The sequence below is a fragment of the Terrapene carolina genome, unplaced genomic scaffold (assembly GCF_002925995.2).
Source record: "Terrapene carolina triunguis isolate 2854851 unplaced genomic scaffold, T_m_triunguis-2.0 Scaffold165, whole genome shotgun sequence".
NCBI classification, from domain to species: Eukaryota; Metazoa; Chordata; order Testudines; family Emydidae; genus Terrapene; species Terrapene triunguis.
In genome coordinates, this window is record NW_020664516.1 from 368,730 (window position 1) to 390,026 (window position 21,297).

General features: G+C 47.5%; 1 protein-coding gene across 1 annotated transcript in view; it reads left to right on the top strand.

The window, feature by feature from the left end:
- Positions 1 to 21,297, top strand: part of LOC112104250 (uncharacterized protein KIAA0895-like) — a 44,204-nt gene that overhangs the window by 616 nt on the left and 22,291 nt on the right. Inside the window, exons 2-3 of the mRNA XM_026653823.1 lie at positions 2,042 to 2,680; positions 11,869 to 12,012. Coding sequence (XP_026509608.1) covers positions 2,111 to 2,680; positions 11,869 to 12,012 — 714 coding nt within the window. The 5' untranslated portion in view covers positions 2,042 to 2,110. The remainder of the gene's footprint in view (positions 1 to 2,041; positions 2,681 to 11,868; positions 12,013 to 21,297) is intronic.

Below are 21,297 nucleotides of genomic sequence, written 5' to 3' on the forward strand. Positions count from 1 at the left end.
CCCTCCCCCCCCCGCCGCCCCCCCCAGTACCCCCCGCTATCCCCACCCCGCAGCGCCCCCTGCCGGCCCCGCCCCTGCCCAGTGCTCGCCCTGCAGGGCCCCCCCCAGTACCTCCCGCCATCCCCACTCCACAGCGCCCTCTGCCGTCCCCGCCCCACGGTGTTCCCCTTCCCCCAGACCCCTGTCTACCAGGCCTGGTCTGCCCTCCCCATTAGACCAGCCTGCACCCAGGGGAGGCTGCCCCACAGGTTTAAGAACTAAAAGTGTGGGACGATGCAGTTAGAGACTTTATCATAAGGGGAGGGGGGGGGATCATTAAGGTTGCTTGGGCAAACTTCATTCTGGCCTTTCCTGACCTTTGATTGCTCGACAGCCTGACCTGAACAGTTATTTAATTTGTTTCTATTGTTACTTAATTCACCCTAACATTTTGCACACCTCCATCGCCACAAAAAAACCCCACCCTCCCGTACCTCTTCACAGGGTGTTCTCCTAGCAGCAGCTGCCTGATCAACTCCCCAGCTCCCAGCAGCTGCACGGGCTCTACTTCCCAGCATACTTTAGGCTACTCTTTTCCTGGGCAAAGTACAAAATTAGTGGCAGCAGGACCATTCTGTGAAAGAAGCAGCAGTTCCTCAGTCCACTTGCTGCCCCAAGTGTCCACGCACCCTGGGTGAGGGATGTTAGTTACCCATTGTGCAAGAAAACAAGACTGGGCAATGCCCTCTCAGTGCATATAGTTCCAGTGGCACATATGCAAGGCAGGCATTGCATGCCCCAGGAAACTGTGCCTGGGGGATGACTGTGTCTGGCCCCTGAACGTGCATGGAGGATGCCATTTTGTAGAAAAGAACAGTGTCCTCCACATAGCGTGACCTCGCATGCACCATATGTGCAATGTAACATTGCATGAAGAATGCCTGTTTGCATACAAGTGCAGAATTGCATGCCTGGCTAAAAATGTAATTAGAGAGACAAGATGGGTGAGGTAATATCTTGTATTGGATCATCTTCTGTTGGTGAGAGAGACAATCTTCAGAGCTTACACAGAGCTCTTCTTCAGGTCTCCTAGACTTGAAGTAAGTTTCTTAGACCTGAAGAAGAGCTCTGGATAAGCTCCAAAGCTTCTCTCTCTCACCAGCAGAAGTTGGTCCAGTGAAAGATATTACCTCACCTACCTTGTCTTGCTAATATCCTGGGACCGACGTGGCTACAATACCACTGCATATAAAAATATTATGGCATGCCATTGTTCAGTTCTCATTAATGTGGGAACTGTAACTTCTGCACTTCGTGACTTGGTTTTAACTCCGCAATCTTAACACTGCAGTAAGGCAGACCTCTGCACCTTATAGTTTTGTTTTATTCTATTCTTAATTTTTCCTTTAAACCAAACCAAATCCGTGCTCCTCATTGAGAACTCTGTCAGGGCCAAGTTATCTCTAGTTATATTGAAATACTGGGTTTTTTTTAACAATAGGAAAAGCACATTTCCTCCACTTCCGTAACTCACACTTAGGGCTTGTATCTGTGCAGTGTGTGCACTGATTTAATTAAAGCAGCAAACCCTTTCTGTGGACACTTAAACCCTCAATGGGGGTGAGGCATGGTTTGCACTGATTTAATAAGGTGCATTTAGAAACTAGATTGGTGCACAAGCTGTGCATATACTTGTGCTGACTGTGGAAATGACCTCTTGGTACATAACAAGCACAGAAAACTTTAGATCCAAAGCTACAATTTTGAGTGAGAAAATGAAGGTGAGGCTGTAAATCACCTGGTGCTTTTTGGTCTAATCTCTTCTGGAGAGTTGGTGGCTGTGCTGGGCTCGCCTCCACGTCTGGGGTTACTGAACTTCTGGATGTGGGGAATTTACCTGCAGATGTAGGTAAGAGCCAACCTACTTGGGAAATTCGAAGAAGAGAGGTATTTTGTTCCTCATAACTGCGGTGTCATCACAGTTACAGCATCCTGGTGTTTAGGAGACTTCTCTTTTGAGGTTGTTTGTGCAGTTCCTGCATCTCTTTGTGTGTGTCTCTAGGTACAAGGCTGAGATGAGAGGAGAGCGCCCGGTTTGATGTAATCTCGACAAGGATTTTGGTCAAGGAAGATGGTGCTGGACTCGGGGACACAGTCGTATGAGCGGCATCGCAATGTCCTGAGCGCCAGCCCCCAGCGCGAGAGGGGCGGGAAAAAGTTCTCTGAACACAATGGGCTGCGACTCTATTCCTACCTCTCCCCTTCACCATCTCCAGATTCAGACCCTACCCACCTGGGCCAAAGGCTCAAAACGCCTACCAAGCTCAAGTGCTCCAAGGTCTCAGAAGCAAGGCCTGAGGTCAGGCGGCTGTCGGAAATCTGCCCTGCTTTCCCAAGCCCCTGCAGCTGGATGCGCCGTAGCGAGAGCACCTGCACTGTGAATAGTAGTGGCCGGGCACGTGCACAGATCCGCAGTGCAGCTTCCCTGCCTCATATTGCCAGGCCAAAGGCTGAGGAGATCAACGTCAGCAGGAGGAGTCCTTGCCTTCTGGTGGCCCTTAGACCCTTGAATGTTGACAAGGAGAGAGAGAAGTTCTTCCAGTCTCGTTATACTTACAACCCACAGTTTGAGTATGAGGAGCCTGTCCCCACGGCTGTGCTGGAGAAATACAGAGATGCATCAGACCAGTTCATTACACAGGTAAAAAACCAGTCCCTCGAGCACCCCTCCCACAGGCAGGTTGGCTCATTACCCTAAGGGTACGTCTATACTTACCTCCGGGTCTGGCGGTAAGCAATCGATCTTCTGGGTTCGATTTATCGCGTCTTGTCTAGACGCGATAAATCGATCCCGGATCGATCCCGGAAGTACTCGCCGTTGGTACTCCTGCTCCGAGAGAGGAGTACGCGGAGTCGACGGGGGAGCCTGCCTGCCGCGTCTGGACCCGCGGTAAGTTCGAACTAAGGTACTTCAACTTCAGCTACGTTATTCACGTAGCTGAAGTTGCGTATCTTAGTTCGAAGTGGGGGGTTAGTGTGGACCAGGCCAAAGGGACGGACACACAAACCCACCCACCCCTTACAGCAAAACGCCAGACTGTCTTCTTGCCCTGAAACTAAAGCCGCCACACAGCAAGGGGCCAGATTAGGTCAACACCCAGGGGATAACCCTCTCCCCCATCTAGCAAGGAGGTGGGCTGGTTTGACACCTGGGAGATAGCTTCCCCCTAAGTACAGCCAGGGCTGGAACCAGGGAATAATGCTCCTCCAGCATTGGTGGGGGAGGGGATATCCTTCTGTCAGAGCAATTCCCTGATGTCAAGGAGTCTGTCACATACTGCAACAGTTAAATAATCGTTTGACTGGTTTTCTGGAACATGTCTTCATTTGAAGGGCTCATACTAAGGCTTTGTCTACATTGGCAAGTGAAAGACAAAACTTTTGTGAGAGGTGTTAAAAAACTACACACCCCCGAAAGACAAAAGTTTTGCCGACGACAAGCGGTGTGAACAGCATTTTGTCGGCAGGAGAGCTAATGTGCCGCTTGTTGGGAGTGGAAGTTTTTTGTCCTCTCGACAAACAGCAGGTGCACTGCGCGCCTTTTAGCAGCACAGCTGTGTTGCTAAAAGCTGCGTAGTGTAGACATAGCCTAAGAAACCCGCCTTATTGAATGGAATAACTGATGCCCTTGTTTTTATATTTCAGATATTTCTGTTCGGTCTCCAAGCTTGTTGGGCTTTATCTTGTCACAGAGTGCTCTTGTACACTGATGCATAGTGGTCATTACCCCACATTATAGATTGTGAAAAGTTGGTATGTTAGAATAAATAAAATGGAAAAAAGAAAGGATACATTGGTGTGAAACTGTATGAGCCCAAAATCTCAAATTCAGAATTAAAGCGGCTAGAACAACATTACCTCTGACTTTGAGCTTATGTTTTATGGAGCAACTGCTAATCCCTCCATAGTTAAGACTGCAACGTGTTTCTTGTTTAAAGCAGAATTTTGAATCTTCTCTAAAATCTACATGCAGTCGGATTAGGCTGGAAAATTGGAGTTATCTTTTATTGGCTCAACAACTGTTGGTGAGAGAACAAGCTTTGAAGCTTACAAAGAGCTCTCCTCCAGGTCTTTGAAAGGTACTCCCGGTGTCCCAGCTAAATGTAAAATGGAACAGATTGTTTGGCATAAGTAGTTAGCACATATTCTAAGGGACCATTCAAGGTAGTAGGACAAAAAGAGGGGGTTAGTCTGTTACAAATTGTTGTGATAAGCCATATATCCAGTGTCTCTGTTCAGTCCATGATAGTGTCTAGCACAAAGGTGGGCAAACTAGGGCCCGCAGGCCCGTCCTGCCTGGCCCTTGAGCTCCCGGCCAGGGAGGCTAGTCCCCAGCCCCTCCGCTGCTGTCCCCCCTCTCCCACAGCCTCAGCTCACGGTGCTGCCAGCGCTCTGGGCGGCGGGGCTGCGAGCTCCTGCCAGGCAGCATGGCTGCGAGAGCTGCCGGCCTGCCCCAGTGCTCTAGACTGCGCGGTGGCGTGGCTTGCTCCAGCCGGGCCGTGCGGCTGCCAGTCCTAGTGCTCTGAGCGGCATGGTAAGGGGGCGGGGAGCAGGGGGGCTGGATAAGGGGCAGAGGATCCCAGGGGGCAGTCAGGGGACAGGGAGCGGGGGGGTTGGATGGGGGTGGGGTCCCGGGGGGTGGTTAGGGGCGGGGGGTCCTGTGATGAGTTGGGAGTTCTGAGGGGGGCAGTCAGGGGGTGAGAAGTGAGAGGGGGCGGATAGGGGGCGGGGCAGGCTGTTTGGGGAGCCACAGCCTTCCCTACCCGTCCCTCCGTACGGTTTCGGAACCCCAATGTGGCCCTCAGGCCAAAAAGTTTGCTCACCCCGGTCTAGCAGAGTTATGAATTTAAGCTCCTAGACTCATCATTTGAAAGCGATTTGCAGGTTTCCTTTGAGGATGAGTGCTCATAGGTCAGACATAGAGTGATTGCTTTGTGAAAGGTGTTCACCCACAGGTGACAGGGTGTTTTGTCTTTTATCATTTTCCTGTGTGAGTTCATGGAGAGTACAGTGAGTGTCTGGTTTCACACACACAGTTGTTTGTGGGGCATTGAGTGCACTGGATGGGGTACCCCACATGTTGTGATAGGCATGTGCAGGGCCCACGGATCTTGAAAGGTGTGTTGTGAGAGTGTTGATCATTGTAGCAGTGTTGTGAGAGTGTTGATCATTGTAGCAGTGGAGATATGTCTGCAGGTTTTGCAGCTGTTGTTCTGGGAGCGTCTAGTGCTGCTTTGAGTTGGTGTGTTCTGGTCTGTGGGGAGCTTGCTTCTGATGATGAGCTTGGAGGGTTGGGGTTGTTTGAAGGCCAGAAGTGTGAATTCAGGATTCTTCCTTTCAGGATGGGGTGACCATCAAGTATTGGTTGTTGTTGTTTGATAATATCCTGTATAGGTTCCAGTGTGGGGTGGTAGGTGACAACTAGGGGTGTGTGGTTGGAAGGGGTTTTATTTCTGTACGGAAGCAGGTTCTCTCAGGGTGTTTGGGTGGCCCGTTCCATGATGCAATCTACTTCTCTGGTGGAGCATCCTTGTTTGATGAAGGTGTTTTTAAGGGCTGGTCCACACTACTCGCCTAATTCGGCGGGTAGAGATCGATCTTCTGGGATCGATTTATCGCGTCTCATCTGGACGCGATAGATCGATCCCAGAAGCGCTCCCCCGTCGACTGCGGAACTCCTGCTCGCCGAGAGGAGGAAGCGCTGTCGACGGGGGAGCCTGCCTGCACCGCGTGGACCCGAAGTAAGTACTTTTACTTCGATATAGGAAACGTCGACTTCAGCTACGCTATTCTCATAGCTGAAGTTGCGTTTCCTATATCGATCCCCCGCCCCAGTGTGGACCAGCCCTAAGTGTGTTAAGGTGTATATCCCAGACTTTCTCCTTGGAGCACATTCTGTGGTATCTTAGCAACTGGCTGTAGATAAGATTTCTTGGTGTATTTGGGGATCTATGAAGGTAAGTGTGGTGATCTGTGGGTTTCTTGTATATAATTGTCTGTAGGGTTCCATTGTTGAAGCTGGTGGGGGTGTCCAGGAAGTTGATGCTGGTGTGGAGTGTTCCAGAGTTTAATTGACTGGTGGTGATTGTTGGAATTGTGATGGAAATCTATGAGGGAGTTTAAGCCATCTGTCCAGAGGATGAAAATATCATCAATGTGTCTCAGGTATATCATTGGTTTCATGGTGCATTTGTCCAGAAATTCTTCTTCAAGAAGAACCCGAGAAGAGGTTGATATATTGGGGAGCCATCCTAGTACCCATGGCTGTTCCCCTGGTTTGGACAAAGTGTTTGTTGAATGTAAAATTGTTATGGGTTAGGCTGAAATGGATGAGTTCGGCCATGTGTCTGGGGTGCTATCTGAGGGATGTTCATTGTCTTGTAAATATTTGAGGCAGGCAGCGATGCTGTCATTTTGAGGGATGTTGGTGTTTAGGGAAGTGGCGAGGATGGTGTTCTGAGGGAGGCTGTTAATGTTGTGGAGTTTGTGGAGGAAGTCATTTGTGTCTTGGAGGAAGCTGGTCTTTTGTGTGGTGAGTGGTCAAGATGATTTCTGTCCGTTCTGGTATGCCTTCAGTAAGAGTGCTATGGCAAGATATGATGTGTCTGCCTGGGTTCCCTTGTTTGTGTATCTGCTTCTGCAATACAAATAATAAATAAGAACTCCTTATTTGATATGGGGAGCGATTGCTGCTGGCTGACAGATCACACTGCACACAACAAGGTACCTCTCCTACTGTTTCCAGTGGCACAGTCGCTGTTAAAGACTAACCATGCATTAGGGGATTTCTTACAATGATTTCTGTGTAGTTTAAGTAAATATGCTCGGCTCCCAAAAGAATGAATGGTGCATCTAGGAGCTGGAGGGAGATGTGGTTGTCTTGTGTGTGAAGCAGCACCTTAACAGTGCATCTCCTGGCTTTTGTATGCAGAGTACTAAGTTTGGGGGTTGTTTTTTCTTATCTCTTTGGGGAAAGATATTAAGAGCAGAAGGCTCCACTGGGTGGCAGCAACCTTAACTCGGCTATTTTTTCTCAGTGAGTATTCTAGCAGCTGATGGATGTGACCTGCTGTAGTTAAGGTTGTGTAACAGTTTCCAGCCTAGCCTCCTGTTTTGATTGCTTGTAACTTTCTGAAACTTTCCCTTTATGGGCTGAAATTTTCTAGGCTTGGTCTCTACCACGCGTGGTGATTGAGTATATAAGTTTGAGCAAATAACATTTAATCATTTGAATGAGAGGAGACTGAGGTAAAAATGTGCTGTGTACACGTACGCACTCTTAACTTTCTGTGTGCCTTAGTGCTGAGATGCTGGGGATCAAGGGCTGATAATTGATATGCAAATAGCCCTCCCTAAAAGAGAGGTTAAGTGTTCCTGTGAGAACTGATTGCAAATTGACCAAGTTATGAGGATTTGAAAATGTATACTTTGTATCTGAAATACAATTAATACCCTTTCAGAGCAGTGTTCAGAAGATAGGTGGTTGCATTGCGCACATGTAATTTCAAACTATAGTCCCTGGAATCACCCAGAACCTGGAACGACTAATTTCCAAAAGGTTCAGGACCATCTAGGTTCTAGTGAAAGGAGGGCAAGAGTGGCTTCTGAGTTCTTCCCCACACTATCTCCTAGTCCAGGAGGCCATGCACTGGTCTGGGATCCAGGAGGTCCTGAGATCTATTCTTCCTTCTTATGAACTGCAATACTGGACCAGACCATTTAGTCTGGCATCCTGTCTCAAACAATGGCCAGTTCCAGGTACTTCAGAGGAAGACGGTGGAAGAAACTCTAGAACAACAGACTATTATGTAATCTGCACATAAGAGACGTTTCTTCCCAACTCAGAGCAGTTAGTGGATGATCTATAGGCTGAAGCAGGGTGGGTTTGATCCCTAAATTTTATTAAATCTGTCTGTCTGTGGATGTTCTTGTTATACATATCTCATCCTCTTTGAATCTTACACTGGCTCTTCTCCTCAATCATATTTTTGTGGCAGTGAGTGCCACAGATTGGCTAGGTGTTGGGTTTTTAAAAAGTCATTTTTGATTTAATATGTTGCCTTTGGATAAGTCTACTCTAGCACTTTTGTCAGTAAAACTTTTCTTGTTCAGGGGAGTGAAAAAAACCCACCCTATACCAACATAAGCTTCACCGACAGAAGCGCCGGTGTGGACAGTGCTTTGTCAGTGGGAGATGCTCTCCCGCCGACATAGCTACCGCCGCTCTTTGGGGATCATTTAATTATGCCGACGGGAGAGCTCTCTCCCATCGGCACCGAGCGGCTACACGGGAGACCTTACAGTGGTGCAGCTGCAGCGGTACAGGTGTGCCATTGTAAGGTCTGTAGTGTAGACATAACCTTTAAATGTCCTTGAATATCCCTTTGTTATTATGTGAGAGGGTGAATAGGAAATGCTGAGACCATCTGTGTCCTACTCATTTTGTTATATCTCTCCTATATCTCTTGTTCCTCTTCTATCAAAACTAATAAGCCCCAGTCTTTTCCATCTTCCTTATACAGACAACTTTTCAGCCTCTCGTCATTTCCACCACTCCTATTTCTGCTATAGCTTTGTGACAGGGAGACCAGTATCCCAAGGGAGGAAGTGTTGATTTATGACATGGCATTGTGAGATCTTCAGTTTTATTTTCTCTCATTCTTCCTGCATCTAAATGTTTTGTTTGCTTCTTTTGACTGATGCTGCAGATTGAGCTGTTTGCAATGACACACAAGTCTCTTTCCTGGATGATTACCGTTAACTTACAACCCTGTAAAGTGTATGAATAATTCAGATTTTTCCATCCAATGCGCATAACTTTGCATTGTAAGACTGAATTTTAAGTGTTCAATTCAATCCGAATTTTCTAGTCTTGACTGACCTATATACCTTTGTTATCTGAAACTTTAGCCACCTCATTTCTCTCCCATTATTCCAGATAATAAATATTAAACATCTGTTCTAGTACAGAACCTTGAGATAGCCTAGTGATCACTTTCAATATTGAAAATTGACCATCTGTTCCTACTCCTGAGGATCTTTGTCACTCAGCCAAGTTCTTAAGCATGAGTAGTTGCCTCTCACCTCGTGACTATGTAATTTGCTTCTTTGTCATTTTTTTTTATATCTTGTAAACTGGTTCTTTATCCACACAACAAAAGTAAAAATAGTTCAGACACAGACTGTCATTTGCAGCTGAAGCTGTGCCATCTCTACCATGTGTTATTTATGTGGTTTTATAATTCTCTTTAAGTGTAGTTTTAACCAGTTTTCCTTGCACTGAATTAAGGCTCCCAAGCCTATAATTCATAGGATCCCCTCCAGTACTATTTTTCAAGATAGGTATAATGTTTGTTTCCCTGCAGTCTTCTGGTATAAGCTGCTGGTTTTTAGGATATTGCATATTTTTGGTAGTACCTCAGAAGCTAATTCCACTTTCCTGGATTAATACATTCTGGTCCTGGTGACTCGCTGCTCTGTAATTTTTGTTTCAGAACCTCCTCTTTTGATAACTTAATATTTATTACTTGAAAAGAATAGGTAACTCCCCAACATACAAAACTACTCAAGATAGTTAAGTCCCAGGCAGACTGCGAAGAAGTACGAAAGGATCTCTCAAAATTAGGTGACTGGGCAGATTAAATTCAGAGTTGATAAATGCAAAGTAATGCACATTGGAAAACATAATCCCAACTATACATATAAAATAATGGGGTCTGAATTAGCTGTTACCACTCAAGAAAGAGGTTTTGGATTGTGGATAGTTCTCTGAAAAGTTCCCACTTGAGCGGGAATGAATAAACATCTATTTTTAGCTTCAGAGTGTGAGCCACACAAGGCCAAGTTTGCTGCTCAGGCTCTGAGACTTGTTGCCGTGGGGTTTATTTTGCAGTGCAGACGTATCCTTGAGACCGAGTTAGACTCTGAACGTCAGCAGCCTTGTGGCCTGTGGTTTGCACAAGGTCACACAAGGTTTATGGCAGATCTGAGAACAGAACCAAGATCACTGCATTAATAGACCCATAGCTGATCCACCAGATGACATTGCTTGAGCAAAAGCACTTCACATGTGGGTGGTTGGATATGCTGTCTATAAAGTGGGGCTATTTGTGTCTGTTCGTCAACTGCTTTGAGATCTACAAGTGGGAGAGCTAAGCGTGAAGGGCATGGGGCTGATCTGTAATAACTTCTCAATACTACAAATGAGCTGAAAGAACGAGGAGTACTTGTGGCACCTTAGAGACTAACAAATTTATTTGGGCATAAGCTTTCGTGGGTAAAACCCACTTCATCAGATGCAGGGAGAATCATAGAATATCAGGGTTGGAAGGGACCTCAGGAGGTCATCGAGTCCAACCCCCTGCTCAAAGCAGGTCTAATCCCCAGACAGATTTTTACCCCAGTTCTCTAAGTGGCCCCCTCAAGGATTGAACTCATAACCCTGGGTTTAGTAGGCCAATGCTCAAACCACTGAGCTATCTGTCCCCCCCATACTCTCCTGATTGCAGTGGAGTGGAAAATACAGTAGGCAGAAATACACCTCTACCTCAATATAACGCTGTCCTCGGGAGCCAAAAAATCTTACCACATTATATTGAACTTGCTTTGATCCACCGGAGTGCGCAGCCCCACCCCCCCGGAGCACTGCTTTACCGCGTTATATCCGAATTCGTATTATATCGGGTGGTGTTATATTGAGGTAGCGGTGTATATACACAATACAAGAAAAGGTGGAAGTTGCCTTACCAAGTGGGGGGTCAGTTCTAACACCGCTACCACTCTGAAACCTGTCACAGATGAGCTGGTTATTGGGATAGTTACTGTAGGACTATATTGAGTGATTTGGATTGTTCACTGTATGCTTGAGTGGACTTAATTTAATAGTGGAGCAGGGCAGTTAGGAAACTAGCAGGAAGGCAACCTCCTGGTAAGCATTTCCTAACTAACCTCCTGGCAAGCATTTTAAGGGAGCTAAAAAAATGATGCCTGTGCTATTAAGCTGTGAAGACGTTATTTCCAAGCACCAGTAAAGTTAAGAGTTGTTTGGCCAAGTCTCGGGACTAGCATGTCAGAAGGACACTAGTTAGTCATGCTGTAATCCAAGGGTCAGCAACCTTTCAGAAGTGGTGTGCCGAGTCTTCATTTATTCACTCTAATTTAAAGTTTTGCGTGCCAGTAATACATTTTAACATTTTTAGAAGGTCTCTTTCTATAAGTCTATAATATAGAACTAAACTATTGTTGTATGTAAAGTAAATAAGGTTTTTTAAATGTTTAGGAAGCTTCATTTAAAATTAAATTAAAATGTACGGCCCCCTAGACCGGTGGCCAGGACCCGGGCAGTGTGAGTGCCACTGAAAATCAGCTCGTGTGCCGCCTTCGGCACATGTGCCATAGGTTGCCTACCCCTGCTCTAGAGTGAGGGGGACGGCAGGTACCACCCATTGTGATGATTTTTGTCTATTGGCTGCAATAAAATTCCATTTGTGATTGAATTTGTTTTCTTTCAAATGCAGGATGAACCTGAGCCATTTGGAAATTGTTCATGAAAAGATGTAGGGAGGGAGCGGGAGTGGGAGACCCGTTATAGTCACTAGTCCACTGGTATTAGGCACTCACCAGGGATGTGGGAGACCCAGGTTCAAGTCCCTGCTCTGAATCAGACTTGAACCTGGGTCTCCCTCGTCCCAGGTGAGTGCCCTAACCTCCGGGGACTATTGGCTATTCTAGAAGCTTGCTTTCTCTCTGGTTTTGACCAGAAATTCCATCCTGGACCTGAGAAACCTTCCAAAAGAAAGACTGACTCTCTTTTATGTGTGTGTGTGGCAGGCAACTGGGATCATTCATGCCGTCCTGGAGAAGTACGGCTCTTATGAGAGCTTTGAAGTGGCCACCGGTGGAAGACTGCTGAGCAAGTGCCAAATCTGGTCTATTCTCCGGAAGTACATGCAGAAGGAGGGCTGTGTGGGAGAGGTAATAATCGTCTTCATTTTGTTTATGAAGCACCTTCACCACAACCCCTGCTAGCACAGATCAGTAGGGATAATAGAGAAAAGAAGAGTTGGACTCAAAAGTATGATGTATACTGTGATGGGTTGGATCACAGAAACCCCATTGGAAGCTGCCAACTGATGTGCCAAGACTACTTCTGCCCCTGCTTTCCCTGCCAAGCTCAGGACCCCAGCACCCTGTCTTGCTGAGCCAGACACGCCCGTCTGCTCCAACACAGACCCAGGGTCTGAATTACTTGCCCCAAAGCTGCAGACTTAACTGAAAGCAGCTTACAGAAGTGTTCTTGTCTTTAACACTCAGATGCCCAACACCCAATGGGGTCTAAACCCAAATAAATCCATTTTGCCCTATAAAGCTTATACAGGGTAAACTCATGAATTGTTCGCCCTCTATAACATTGATAGAGAGGTATGCACAGCTGTTTGCCCCACCCCCAGGTATTAATACATACTCTGGGTGAATTAATAAGTAAAAAGTGATTTTATTAGATACAGAAAGTAGGCTTTAAGTGGTTCCAAGTAGTAACAGACAGAACAAAGTGAATTACTAAGTAAAATAAAATAAAACACGCAAATCTAAGCCTAATAATACAGTAATAAAATTGAGTACAGATAATATCTCACCCTGAAAGATGTTTTAATAAGTTTCTTTCACAGACTGGACGCCTTCCTAGTCTGGGCACAATCCTTTCCCCTGGTACAGCCCTTGTTCCAGCTCAAGTGGTAGCTAGGGGATTCCTCATGATGGCTCTCCCTCTTTGTTCTGTTCCACCCCTTTATATATCTTTTGCATAAGGCGGGAATCCTTTGTCCCTCTGGGTTCCTACTCTCCCCCCCCGCCCCCCCCAATGGAAACGCACCAGGTTAAAGATGGATTTCAGTTCAGGTGACATGATCACATGTCACTGTAAGACTTCATTACCCACTTGCCAGCACACAGGTATACAGGAAGACTTACAGGTAAAACAGAGCCATCTGCAGTCAATTGTCCTGGTTAATGGGAGTCATCAAGATTCCAAACCACCATTAATGGCCCACACTTTGCATAATTACAATAGACCCTCAGAGTTCTATTTCATATTTCTAGTTTCAGATACAAGAGTGGTACATTTATACAAATAGGATGATCACACTCAGTAGATTATAAGCTTTGTAATGATACCTTACAAGAGACCTTTTGCATGAAGCATATTCCAGTTACATTAGCATATTTTCATAAAATCATATAGAGTGCAATGTCACATATACCGACAAAGCCAAAATTAAACATAGCTATTGATTGAGAGGAAGCAATTTGGGAACCCATGATTCTTAGAACCCAGCAGTGAGAGTGGGTAAGTAAGTCTGAGCTTGCAACACGAAGTTGCTGCAAACAAATCTGATGTAATTTTGTGCTGCAGGAGCGTCACCTAGAGTAGCAGGGTTTTAATAGCACTTCTCTATATGGCTCTGGTGTCTGCAGCTGGAAATATTGTTTTCACTTCTGAGCACTTCAGAACCAGGAAGATGTTAACAAACTGTAGCACAAACAGTTCTAGGAATGTGGCACAGGAAAGACTCAAGGCATTTTGGCGTAAAAGTGATATCCAGAGTGACTACATAAATCAGACATGTTGATTCCAAAACACAATGTTACCAAGCTGAGTTTTCACCCTTTGTGGACTAAATCCAGTTCTCGTGGGAACAAGCACTCTTGGAGTGGAGTTATACCAGAGCGCCACTGAGCCCAGTGGCAGCTGTAAAACATGTGCAAAAAAAATACACATTTATCTTAGTTTATACAGCTGCTCCTCTTATTAAATATGGGAGCCAAAGATCTAACCAAATGTAGCCAATACAGGCCCGTCTTGAGTGCTATTCATGGCTTGCAGGGTGCAGAAAGCTGCCCTAAAAGGACTGCTGAGGATTCAGCTAGCTCAGCTCTGCGCCACTCCCTCCTGGCCCCATACCGTAGGGGGCACAGATTCACAGATTTTTAAGGACAGAAAGGACCACTGTGGTCATCTCGTCTGATCTGTATAACACAGGCCAGAGAAGTTCCCTGAATTAATTCCTGTTTGATTCCAGGAATTTAGATTTTCTAAAATTAATTCCTGGAATCAAACATCCAATATTAATTTAAACATTTCTAGTGACAGAGAATCCACCACAGCCCATAGTAAGTTGTTCCAATGCTTAATTACTCTCGCTGTTAAACATTTGAGCCTTGATTTCTAGCGTGGGTTTGTCTGGCTTCAGCTTCCAGCCACTGTTATAACTTTATCTGCTAGATTGAAGAGCCTTCTATCAAATTTCAGTTCCCTACGTAGGCACTTAGACTGTAATCAAGTCACCCCTGGACCTCTGTTTGGTAAGCTAAATAGACTGAGCTCCTTGCCTATTGCTGTGAGGCATGGTTTCCAATCCTTTAATCATTCTTGTGGGTCTTCTATGAACCCTCTCTAGTTTTTCAACATTCTTCTTGAATTAGGGACACCAGAACTGAACACAGTATTCCAGCAGCAGTCGCTCCAGTGCTAAATACAAAGGTAAAATAATCTCCTTTTTCCTTCTTGAGAGTCCCTTGTTTACACATCCACGGTTCACATTAGCCCTTTCGGCCACAGTGTCACACTGGGAACTCACGAGCAGGCATGCAGCAGCAATCGCCATCAGGGTAAGAGCCCCTTTAGGGCCATTACAGAGCAGGACATATATATGAGCAGCCCTTACTGCCATAATTTGTGCCAGGGGTCAGAATCTGCCCTCTGGAAGCCCTGGAATTGGTCATGTACCAAGACGGCATAGAGCTGCTTTTGTCTTTACCCCACTCCGAGTCCTGCACTGAGCACAGCTTGACTGGCCCATTATAGCTGAGCGTGTATATTGTATCAGACATGCCATATACAAAACCTATGAGGAGCTGCTGTCTTTAGGCACCAGGGCCCACTCAGTGTGATATCTTATGGTCATGTGTTTCATCTGTGATGCTGTAATTAACATCAGTTAGCAGTGGTCAGGCTAGCTAGGGCCGGAGGTCAGTGAGTCACTGTGCTGGAAGCTGGAGAAATGTCGGAGTGTGACAGCTGCAGCGCTGCACGAGACTGCTGGGGGGGGGGCGGGGGCAGTGAGCTGCAGCTCATCGTGAATGGATTGGAAATTAGAGAGAAAAGCAACTTCAGCATCAAGGGGCAGGGGCCTGAAAGCACTGCGGGAGGAAACTCATTTCAATAAATACAAGTCTCAGCTGGGGTTTGTACAGTGGGCTGATTGTTAACTTTAAGACGTGACGTTATGAATGTAATTCATGTTCCAATACGCAGAAGTGACACAACTCACCTAAAAATATTTTACAGAGCTCTAAATGAAGTAGCACCGCTGCATGTGCCCCCAGAGATAACATTGGTGAAGCTTTATCTCCCTTCTGTGGGGGAATTCAAACAATTTGTAATATTTTATAAAGAATTTGCAGACCAACAGCAGCGTTTGATTGTGCGGACATCGGCATAGGCTGATTGAAGGGTGTAGCCAGCTGACAGGGTCTGGACGTGCTAGAATTCCTCCTGGTCTGACAAGAGTGTTTGCTTCGTAGTTGATCAGGCAGTATGTAGCTTGGTGTTGAAGATTTGGGTGTAAGAGGATTTTGGATTAGACATGACTCCTATTCCTCTGTTTGGCACTGGCCAACCATCAAGAATGTGATTGGGCAAGATAAGATTTACTCTCACTCCTTAAAAAGCAACAGAGTCCTGTGGCACCTTTAAGACTAACAGATGTCAAAACATCTGTTAGTCTTAAAGGTGCCACAGGACTCTCTGTTGCTTTTTACAGATCCAGACTAACATGGCTACCCCTCTGATACCTCTCACTCCTTAGTGAATGCTGTACTTACCAGTAGCGTAACAGAGTAAGCCCTGGATTGCCTTGCCATGCTTTTGACCACAGGCCCTGGAACAAGCCCAATGAGTGTGACATTTACACACACCCAAGGCTAGCAGGTCTAAAAGATGAACTGTCCTGCAGATTAATCTGTCCAATGTCTCTGTCACTGCAGTGACCGAGTTTTTCAGACATATAAGCACATCACAAACCAACTAGCTAATGCTGTCAGTGGTTTTAGGAGTTAAATTCCTGAAGGTAATGTATCATGTGTCTTTTGGATCCAATCCTTTCTCTTACTACTTCTCAAGACAATATACTCCAAGCATAGGTGCCGACTCCGTGGGTACTCCAGGGCTGGAGCACCCACGGGGAAAAATTGATGGGTGCTGAGCACCCACAGGCAGCTCCCCGCCCCCCCCCCCCCCCCCACCCCCCCCCCCCTCTGCCTCCTCCCCTGAGCATGCCGCCAGGACCTGCTTCTCCCCCCTCCCTCCCAGTGCTTGTGCCGCGAAACAGCTGTTTCGCGCGGCAAGCCTGGGAGGGAGGGGGGAGGAGGAGGAACGCGGCGCGCTTGGGGGAGGAGATGGGGCCGGGGCGGGGATTTGGGGAGGGGTCCAATAGGGGCAGGAAGGGGCGGAGTTGGGGTGGGGACTTTGGGGCTGGGGTGGAGTTGGGGCAGGGCCGGGAGGGGGCACAAGCATCCACCGGTGCCAAAAAAAGTTGGTGCTTGTGACTCCAAGCTCATTTCTCTGTCCTTGTTCGTCAGAGCAGTGTGTAAAGCCAGGACTCCTAGCACCACTGCATAGACTTCTGCTGTTTGAGCCAAAGAGGTAACGCTTTTACCTAGACGGTTCCTATCGACTCAACGTGAACATCCAACACAAATTGAATCATTGGTTCACTAATCACCCGCACCCCGCAAAAAAACCAACCAACTCAAAATCACCTTTTGACCTAGTGGAAGCAAGTATCATTCAGCCCCTGTTTCCAGATGGTGAAAATGAGAACAGAGATTCTGCAAGCTCGTGTCCTCTTTGCCAAGATGGGTTTTTAACTGAAGTAGTATGTTTTCATAGCTGCAGAGTTTAGAGCTCCTCACATCGCTCAGTTCTCTGGCATCCCACTACCCTTCCCTGTGGAATTGGACAGTTAAGGTTGTGAACAGACCATCTGGGATTCCAGCCCTCTATGGCACTCCGGCAGGGTGTAGGAAGCATACACAGCTCGCAAGGGCTCCGTAGAGTATCTCCTTCTCCCACCCACCCCAGTGCAGGCACTGCATTGCTCTGCCTTAGATAGCCCTACACTGGCACCCCTCCAACAGCTGAGCTGGAGTCAGGGTGGAGCCACATTGCCCATTGCTATACCCTGCTGAGGTATTCCTGGAAGGCTGCCATAACTTAAAGAAGCCCCCAGGGTTGCCTGAGTTACACCGGGGGTGGGATGGGGAGTGCTCCCAGAACAGATCAGAATCGGGAGGCCACCCTACCTTTGGCCTGGGCCAGGCATGCTGGGTCTCCGCCAGTGGCAGCACAGAATCTCAGCCACACCATTTAATTTAAAACATGATCAGAACGTTGTAGTGAAAATTCAAGTACTTGAAAGCCAGGAAACAGGGAACTAATGTGGTACGGACACAATTTCAGTGTCCTCTAGCTGCCTGTCCCCAGCCAGATCCCCCCCTGCAATTCTGGGGTCTCCTGAGGAGCTGCATTCAATAGCAGTAGTGTATACAGTAAGAAGTGTTGATGAAGCACCACTGATCGTGTCTAGAGACAGAGCCCAGCCTCACCCAACAGCCTGGTCTGACTCCACAGTGATGGACGGCAAGTGGGCTGCAAAGGGGGCTCCTCCCCACCTAGGCTGTGTCTAAACTGAAGTTTGGGCCTGCTGGAACTCAAGGTGATTGGCAGTTAACACCTTTGCAAATGCTAAACTAGACTAAGCCAGAGCAAAGTCTGGGTTTAAATCCTGGACCACGCACTTGTGAGTGATTAGCATTTGCAAAGCCAGATTGAGTTAGTTACTTTGGTAGCAATCGCTCCAGTATAGCTGGTGGCAGAGCAGCAGCCCAGCTCTCTCACCTCCCCCACCCCTGCCCTGACCAGTGAGAAGCTGACTGCAGAGAACCCTAATGGGCTGCTTGGGCCAAGCAGTGGTAGTGGCTTCCAGAGCAGCGAGGGCGCAGCTCCCATCCTCCCTCTATCCCTGGTCTCTGGGCATCAAGGGATATACTGATCTGGGAAGGCAGAGTACCACGGGTTCCTGCACATCGAGGAGCATTCCACTGGTAAGTCTTTTTGCATTACAATTAAAGACTTCCTTCAGGATGGTTCAGGCCGTAGATCCTGACCCTGTCTGGCTCTGTTCTGGCTCAGGGCGGAGGTGATGTTGCAAGAGCTCATAGAGACCTCCCCACACTGCCCATGACTCTTCCAGCTGCTCCCACTCCCTGCAGCAAAGGAACTCCCCGCCTATGCTGGTGAGTACTGCACTGTTATGAAATACAACTCAAGTGGTCTTTGACGTGGCTTCAGTCAGGTTCCATTCTGCACTGCGCTGGCCTTGCCCATGGAGACAGTTGGTGTATGAGGGACAGGACTGACGGTGTGTCTACCCTGCAGCTGGGAGCATGCCTCCAAGCCCCCGTAGACAGACTCGAGCTAGCTCTGCTCGAGGCAGCACGCTAAAAATAGCAGGCTGTACACTGCAGCATGGGCTAACCACCTGAGCTCAGAGCCGGGCAGGCTTGGACTCAAGCCACCACCTGAGCTGCAACCCTCCTCTCTGCTCCTGAAAGGTGCGGGGGTGAAATAGCCTGGCTGCTTCCTGTATCAGCCCTGATTGGCTGCTCCTGCCCATCAGGTGGGGCAGTGGGGAAGGCAGCCAGTCAGAGGAGGGTTTCTCTCAGGCAGGGCTGATATTCGTAAGGAGGTGGAGCTTCTGGCAGCATTGCTGACTAGCTCCAGGCTGGCTGAAATCCTGTCACTCGAAGAAATTGTGAGAGCTGGTGACTCTATCAGCCCTGCTTTGTTAACACTTGTGTGATCCTCCCACTGTTCCGTGGTACCTTGGAAAAAATCTCATGTGGCCCAAACTTTCCAGGATAGGGGCCTGAGATAGGGACAGTTCTGTACAGTCTACAGAAAGTAGGGATTCCCCCCTTGGGGACTGATCAGCCAGGACTCCTGACAAAATACACTCAGACATGTTAGTATCTAGAATCGTGTCCTGCATTCCTAGCCCTCAGCAGTCAGTAACTCCCCAGCACATCTTTATAGGTAGCAGCCACCCCTTTGCTACATACCCAGAACATGGAGTATCAAAGAATGCTTCACTCTTGGCTTTAGCCCCTGGTGCACTGGTCAAAAGAGGTATCTTTGTGCTGTTCGATAACCAAGGTGATTTCAGCTGTAAATATTGCACCCTCAAATGCCACTGATTGTCCAGCTGTTTCTTAAAAACAATGAGGAGTCCGGTGGCACCTTAAAGACTAACAGATTTATTTGGGCATAAGCTTTCGTAACCTCCCTCCAGTCTGATAGTTCACTTTTCAGCACAACCTGTTGTCATTTCCCCTTTAGCCAGCTCCTTAGTTACCTCACAATTCTGTACTAATCACCATCTTCTCCAATTTAACTAATAGTTTCCCACATGGTGCTATGTCAGCGCTTTACTGAAGTCCAGCTATATTAGATTTACCGCATTTCCCTTGTCTAAAAACTCAGTTATCAAAGAAAGGCATCAGACTAGTCTGGCACGAAGCAGGTAATGAGTTATCTTTACAAGTTCCATTTAAACACCATAGTTTGCATGAACCACATTTGTGTAGAGAAGAGTCGGCTAAGCTAGAGCGGGGCTGTAAAGGTCATGAGTATCCTGCAGTTTGTAGGGAAAAATTCAAAGGGTACGTCTACACTTACTTCCTGGTTCGGCGGTAAGCAATCGATCTTCTGGGATCGATTTATCGCGTCTTGTCTAGACGCGATACATCGATCCCGGAAGTGCTCGCCGTCGACGCCGGTACTCCAGCTCGGCGAGAGGAGTACGCGGCATCGACGGGGGAGCCTGCCTGCCGCGTCCGGACCCGCGGTAAGTTCGAACTAAGGTACTTCGAATTCAGCTACGTTATTAACGTAGCTGAATTTGCATACCTTAGTCCGAATTGGGGGGTTAGTGTGGACCAGGCCAAAGAAGCGTTGTTCTCCTACTCAGAAAGAAATCTTTTCATTTCCTGTGGTGCAGCCCACAAAGGTGGGTTCTTTGAAAGTGGAAAATATGTCACACGGAATAATGTAAATCACAATCTCTTGTATTAGAGCTGATCAGAAATGTTCCAGCAGAATGTTTTTGACAGATTGCCCTCCCATCTCCTCAGGAGCCCACCTGGCCGGCTGCTGGTGCCACCAGAGCTCCCAGGATCCTGGGTCCTTCTGGCGGGCTGCCATGAGCCAAGGCCCCAGGCTCTCTGGGCACGTGGCTCAGGCTCCCTGACTCCCTGGGAAGCCAGTTGCCCAGCTACACGGGGAACTTGTCAAAAAATTTGGTTCCTTGTTCCCCAAACAGCCCAGCCAGAGCCATCCTGGGCTCACTCAGATAACGAGGATTTTCAGCGGTGCCCTGGGTTTTGTGGAGGAGTCATGCTCTTTGATCCAGGAAAGGTGTGAACTGCAGCTGCTCATCCAACAACAGAGAATTTGGCAGGCAAAGAAGACTGGCACAGAGGTGAGCTCTTGTCCCACCATAGACTGCCCGGCTGGGGGAAAGCACTTCTTTTTAGAACAGGAGAACTTTGATCCTGGGTGAGGAGTTTGTATTCTCCTGCACGTTCCCAGGATTTAATGCTCTAAATTCAATCCTCCTTATTTCCTTCATACAGGGGCAACTGCGAGTGACAAGATAGCACATGTGCACTTTGCCCAGCCCTCCCTGCCAGCGGAGGATTGTGCATTCGTTGATGGCCTGACAATGGAGATCTGCAGGCTGATGAGAGAATGTCATGCTCGTTCCCCCTACAAAAACAGCGGATCATAAGTGTCAGAAATATGGTGTATGTCTGGGCAGTGCACTGGACACCAGATGGGCAGGAGAGCAGGCTAGGACTGAGTCTGGCGGCAGAGTCAACAGCTGCACTGCAGGCACCAAGTTTCCTTAGAAGGACACTTCTGCTGGCATTGAACCGGGACATCCCTGCATGGGCAGCAGGAGAACAACCTTGGTGATGCAGTGTCCTCTGGCTCCATTCCATTTAACTCTGGCCGATCTTACCTCGACCTCAGCCCCAGCTGGAACACACCCTCACCATCACACAGACCTGGCATGAGACACTGGATTATCAGACAGAAACTTGGTTAAATGATGTTAAGATTGCAAAGTGAATCCTTTA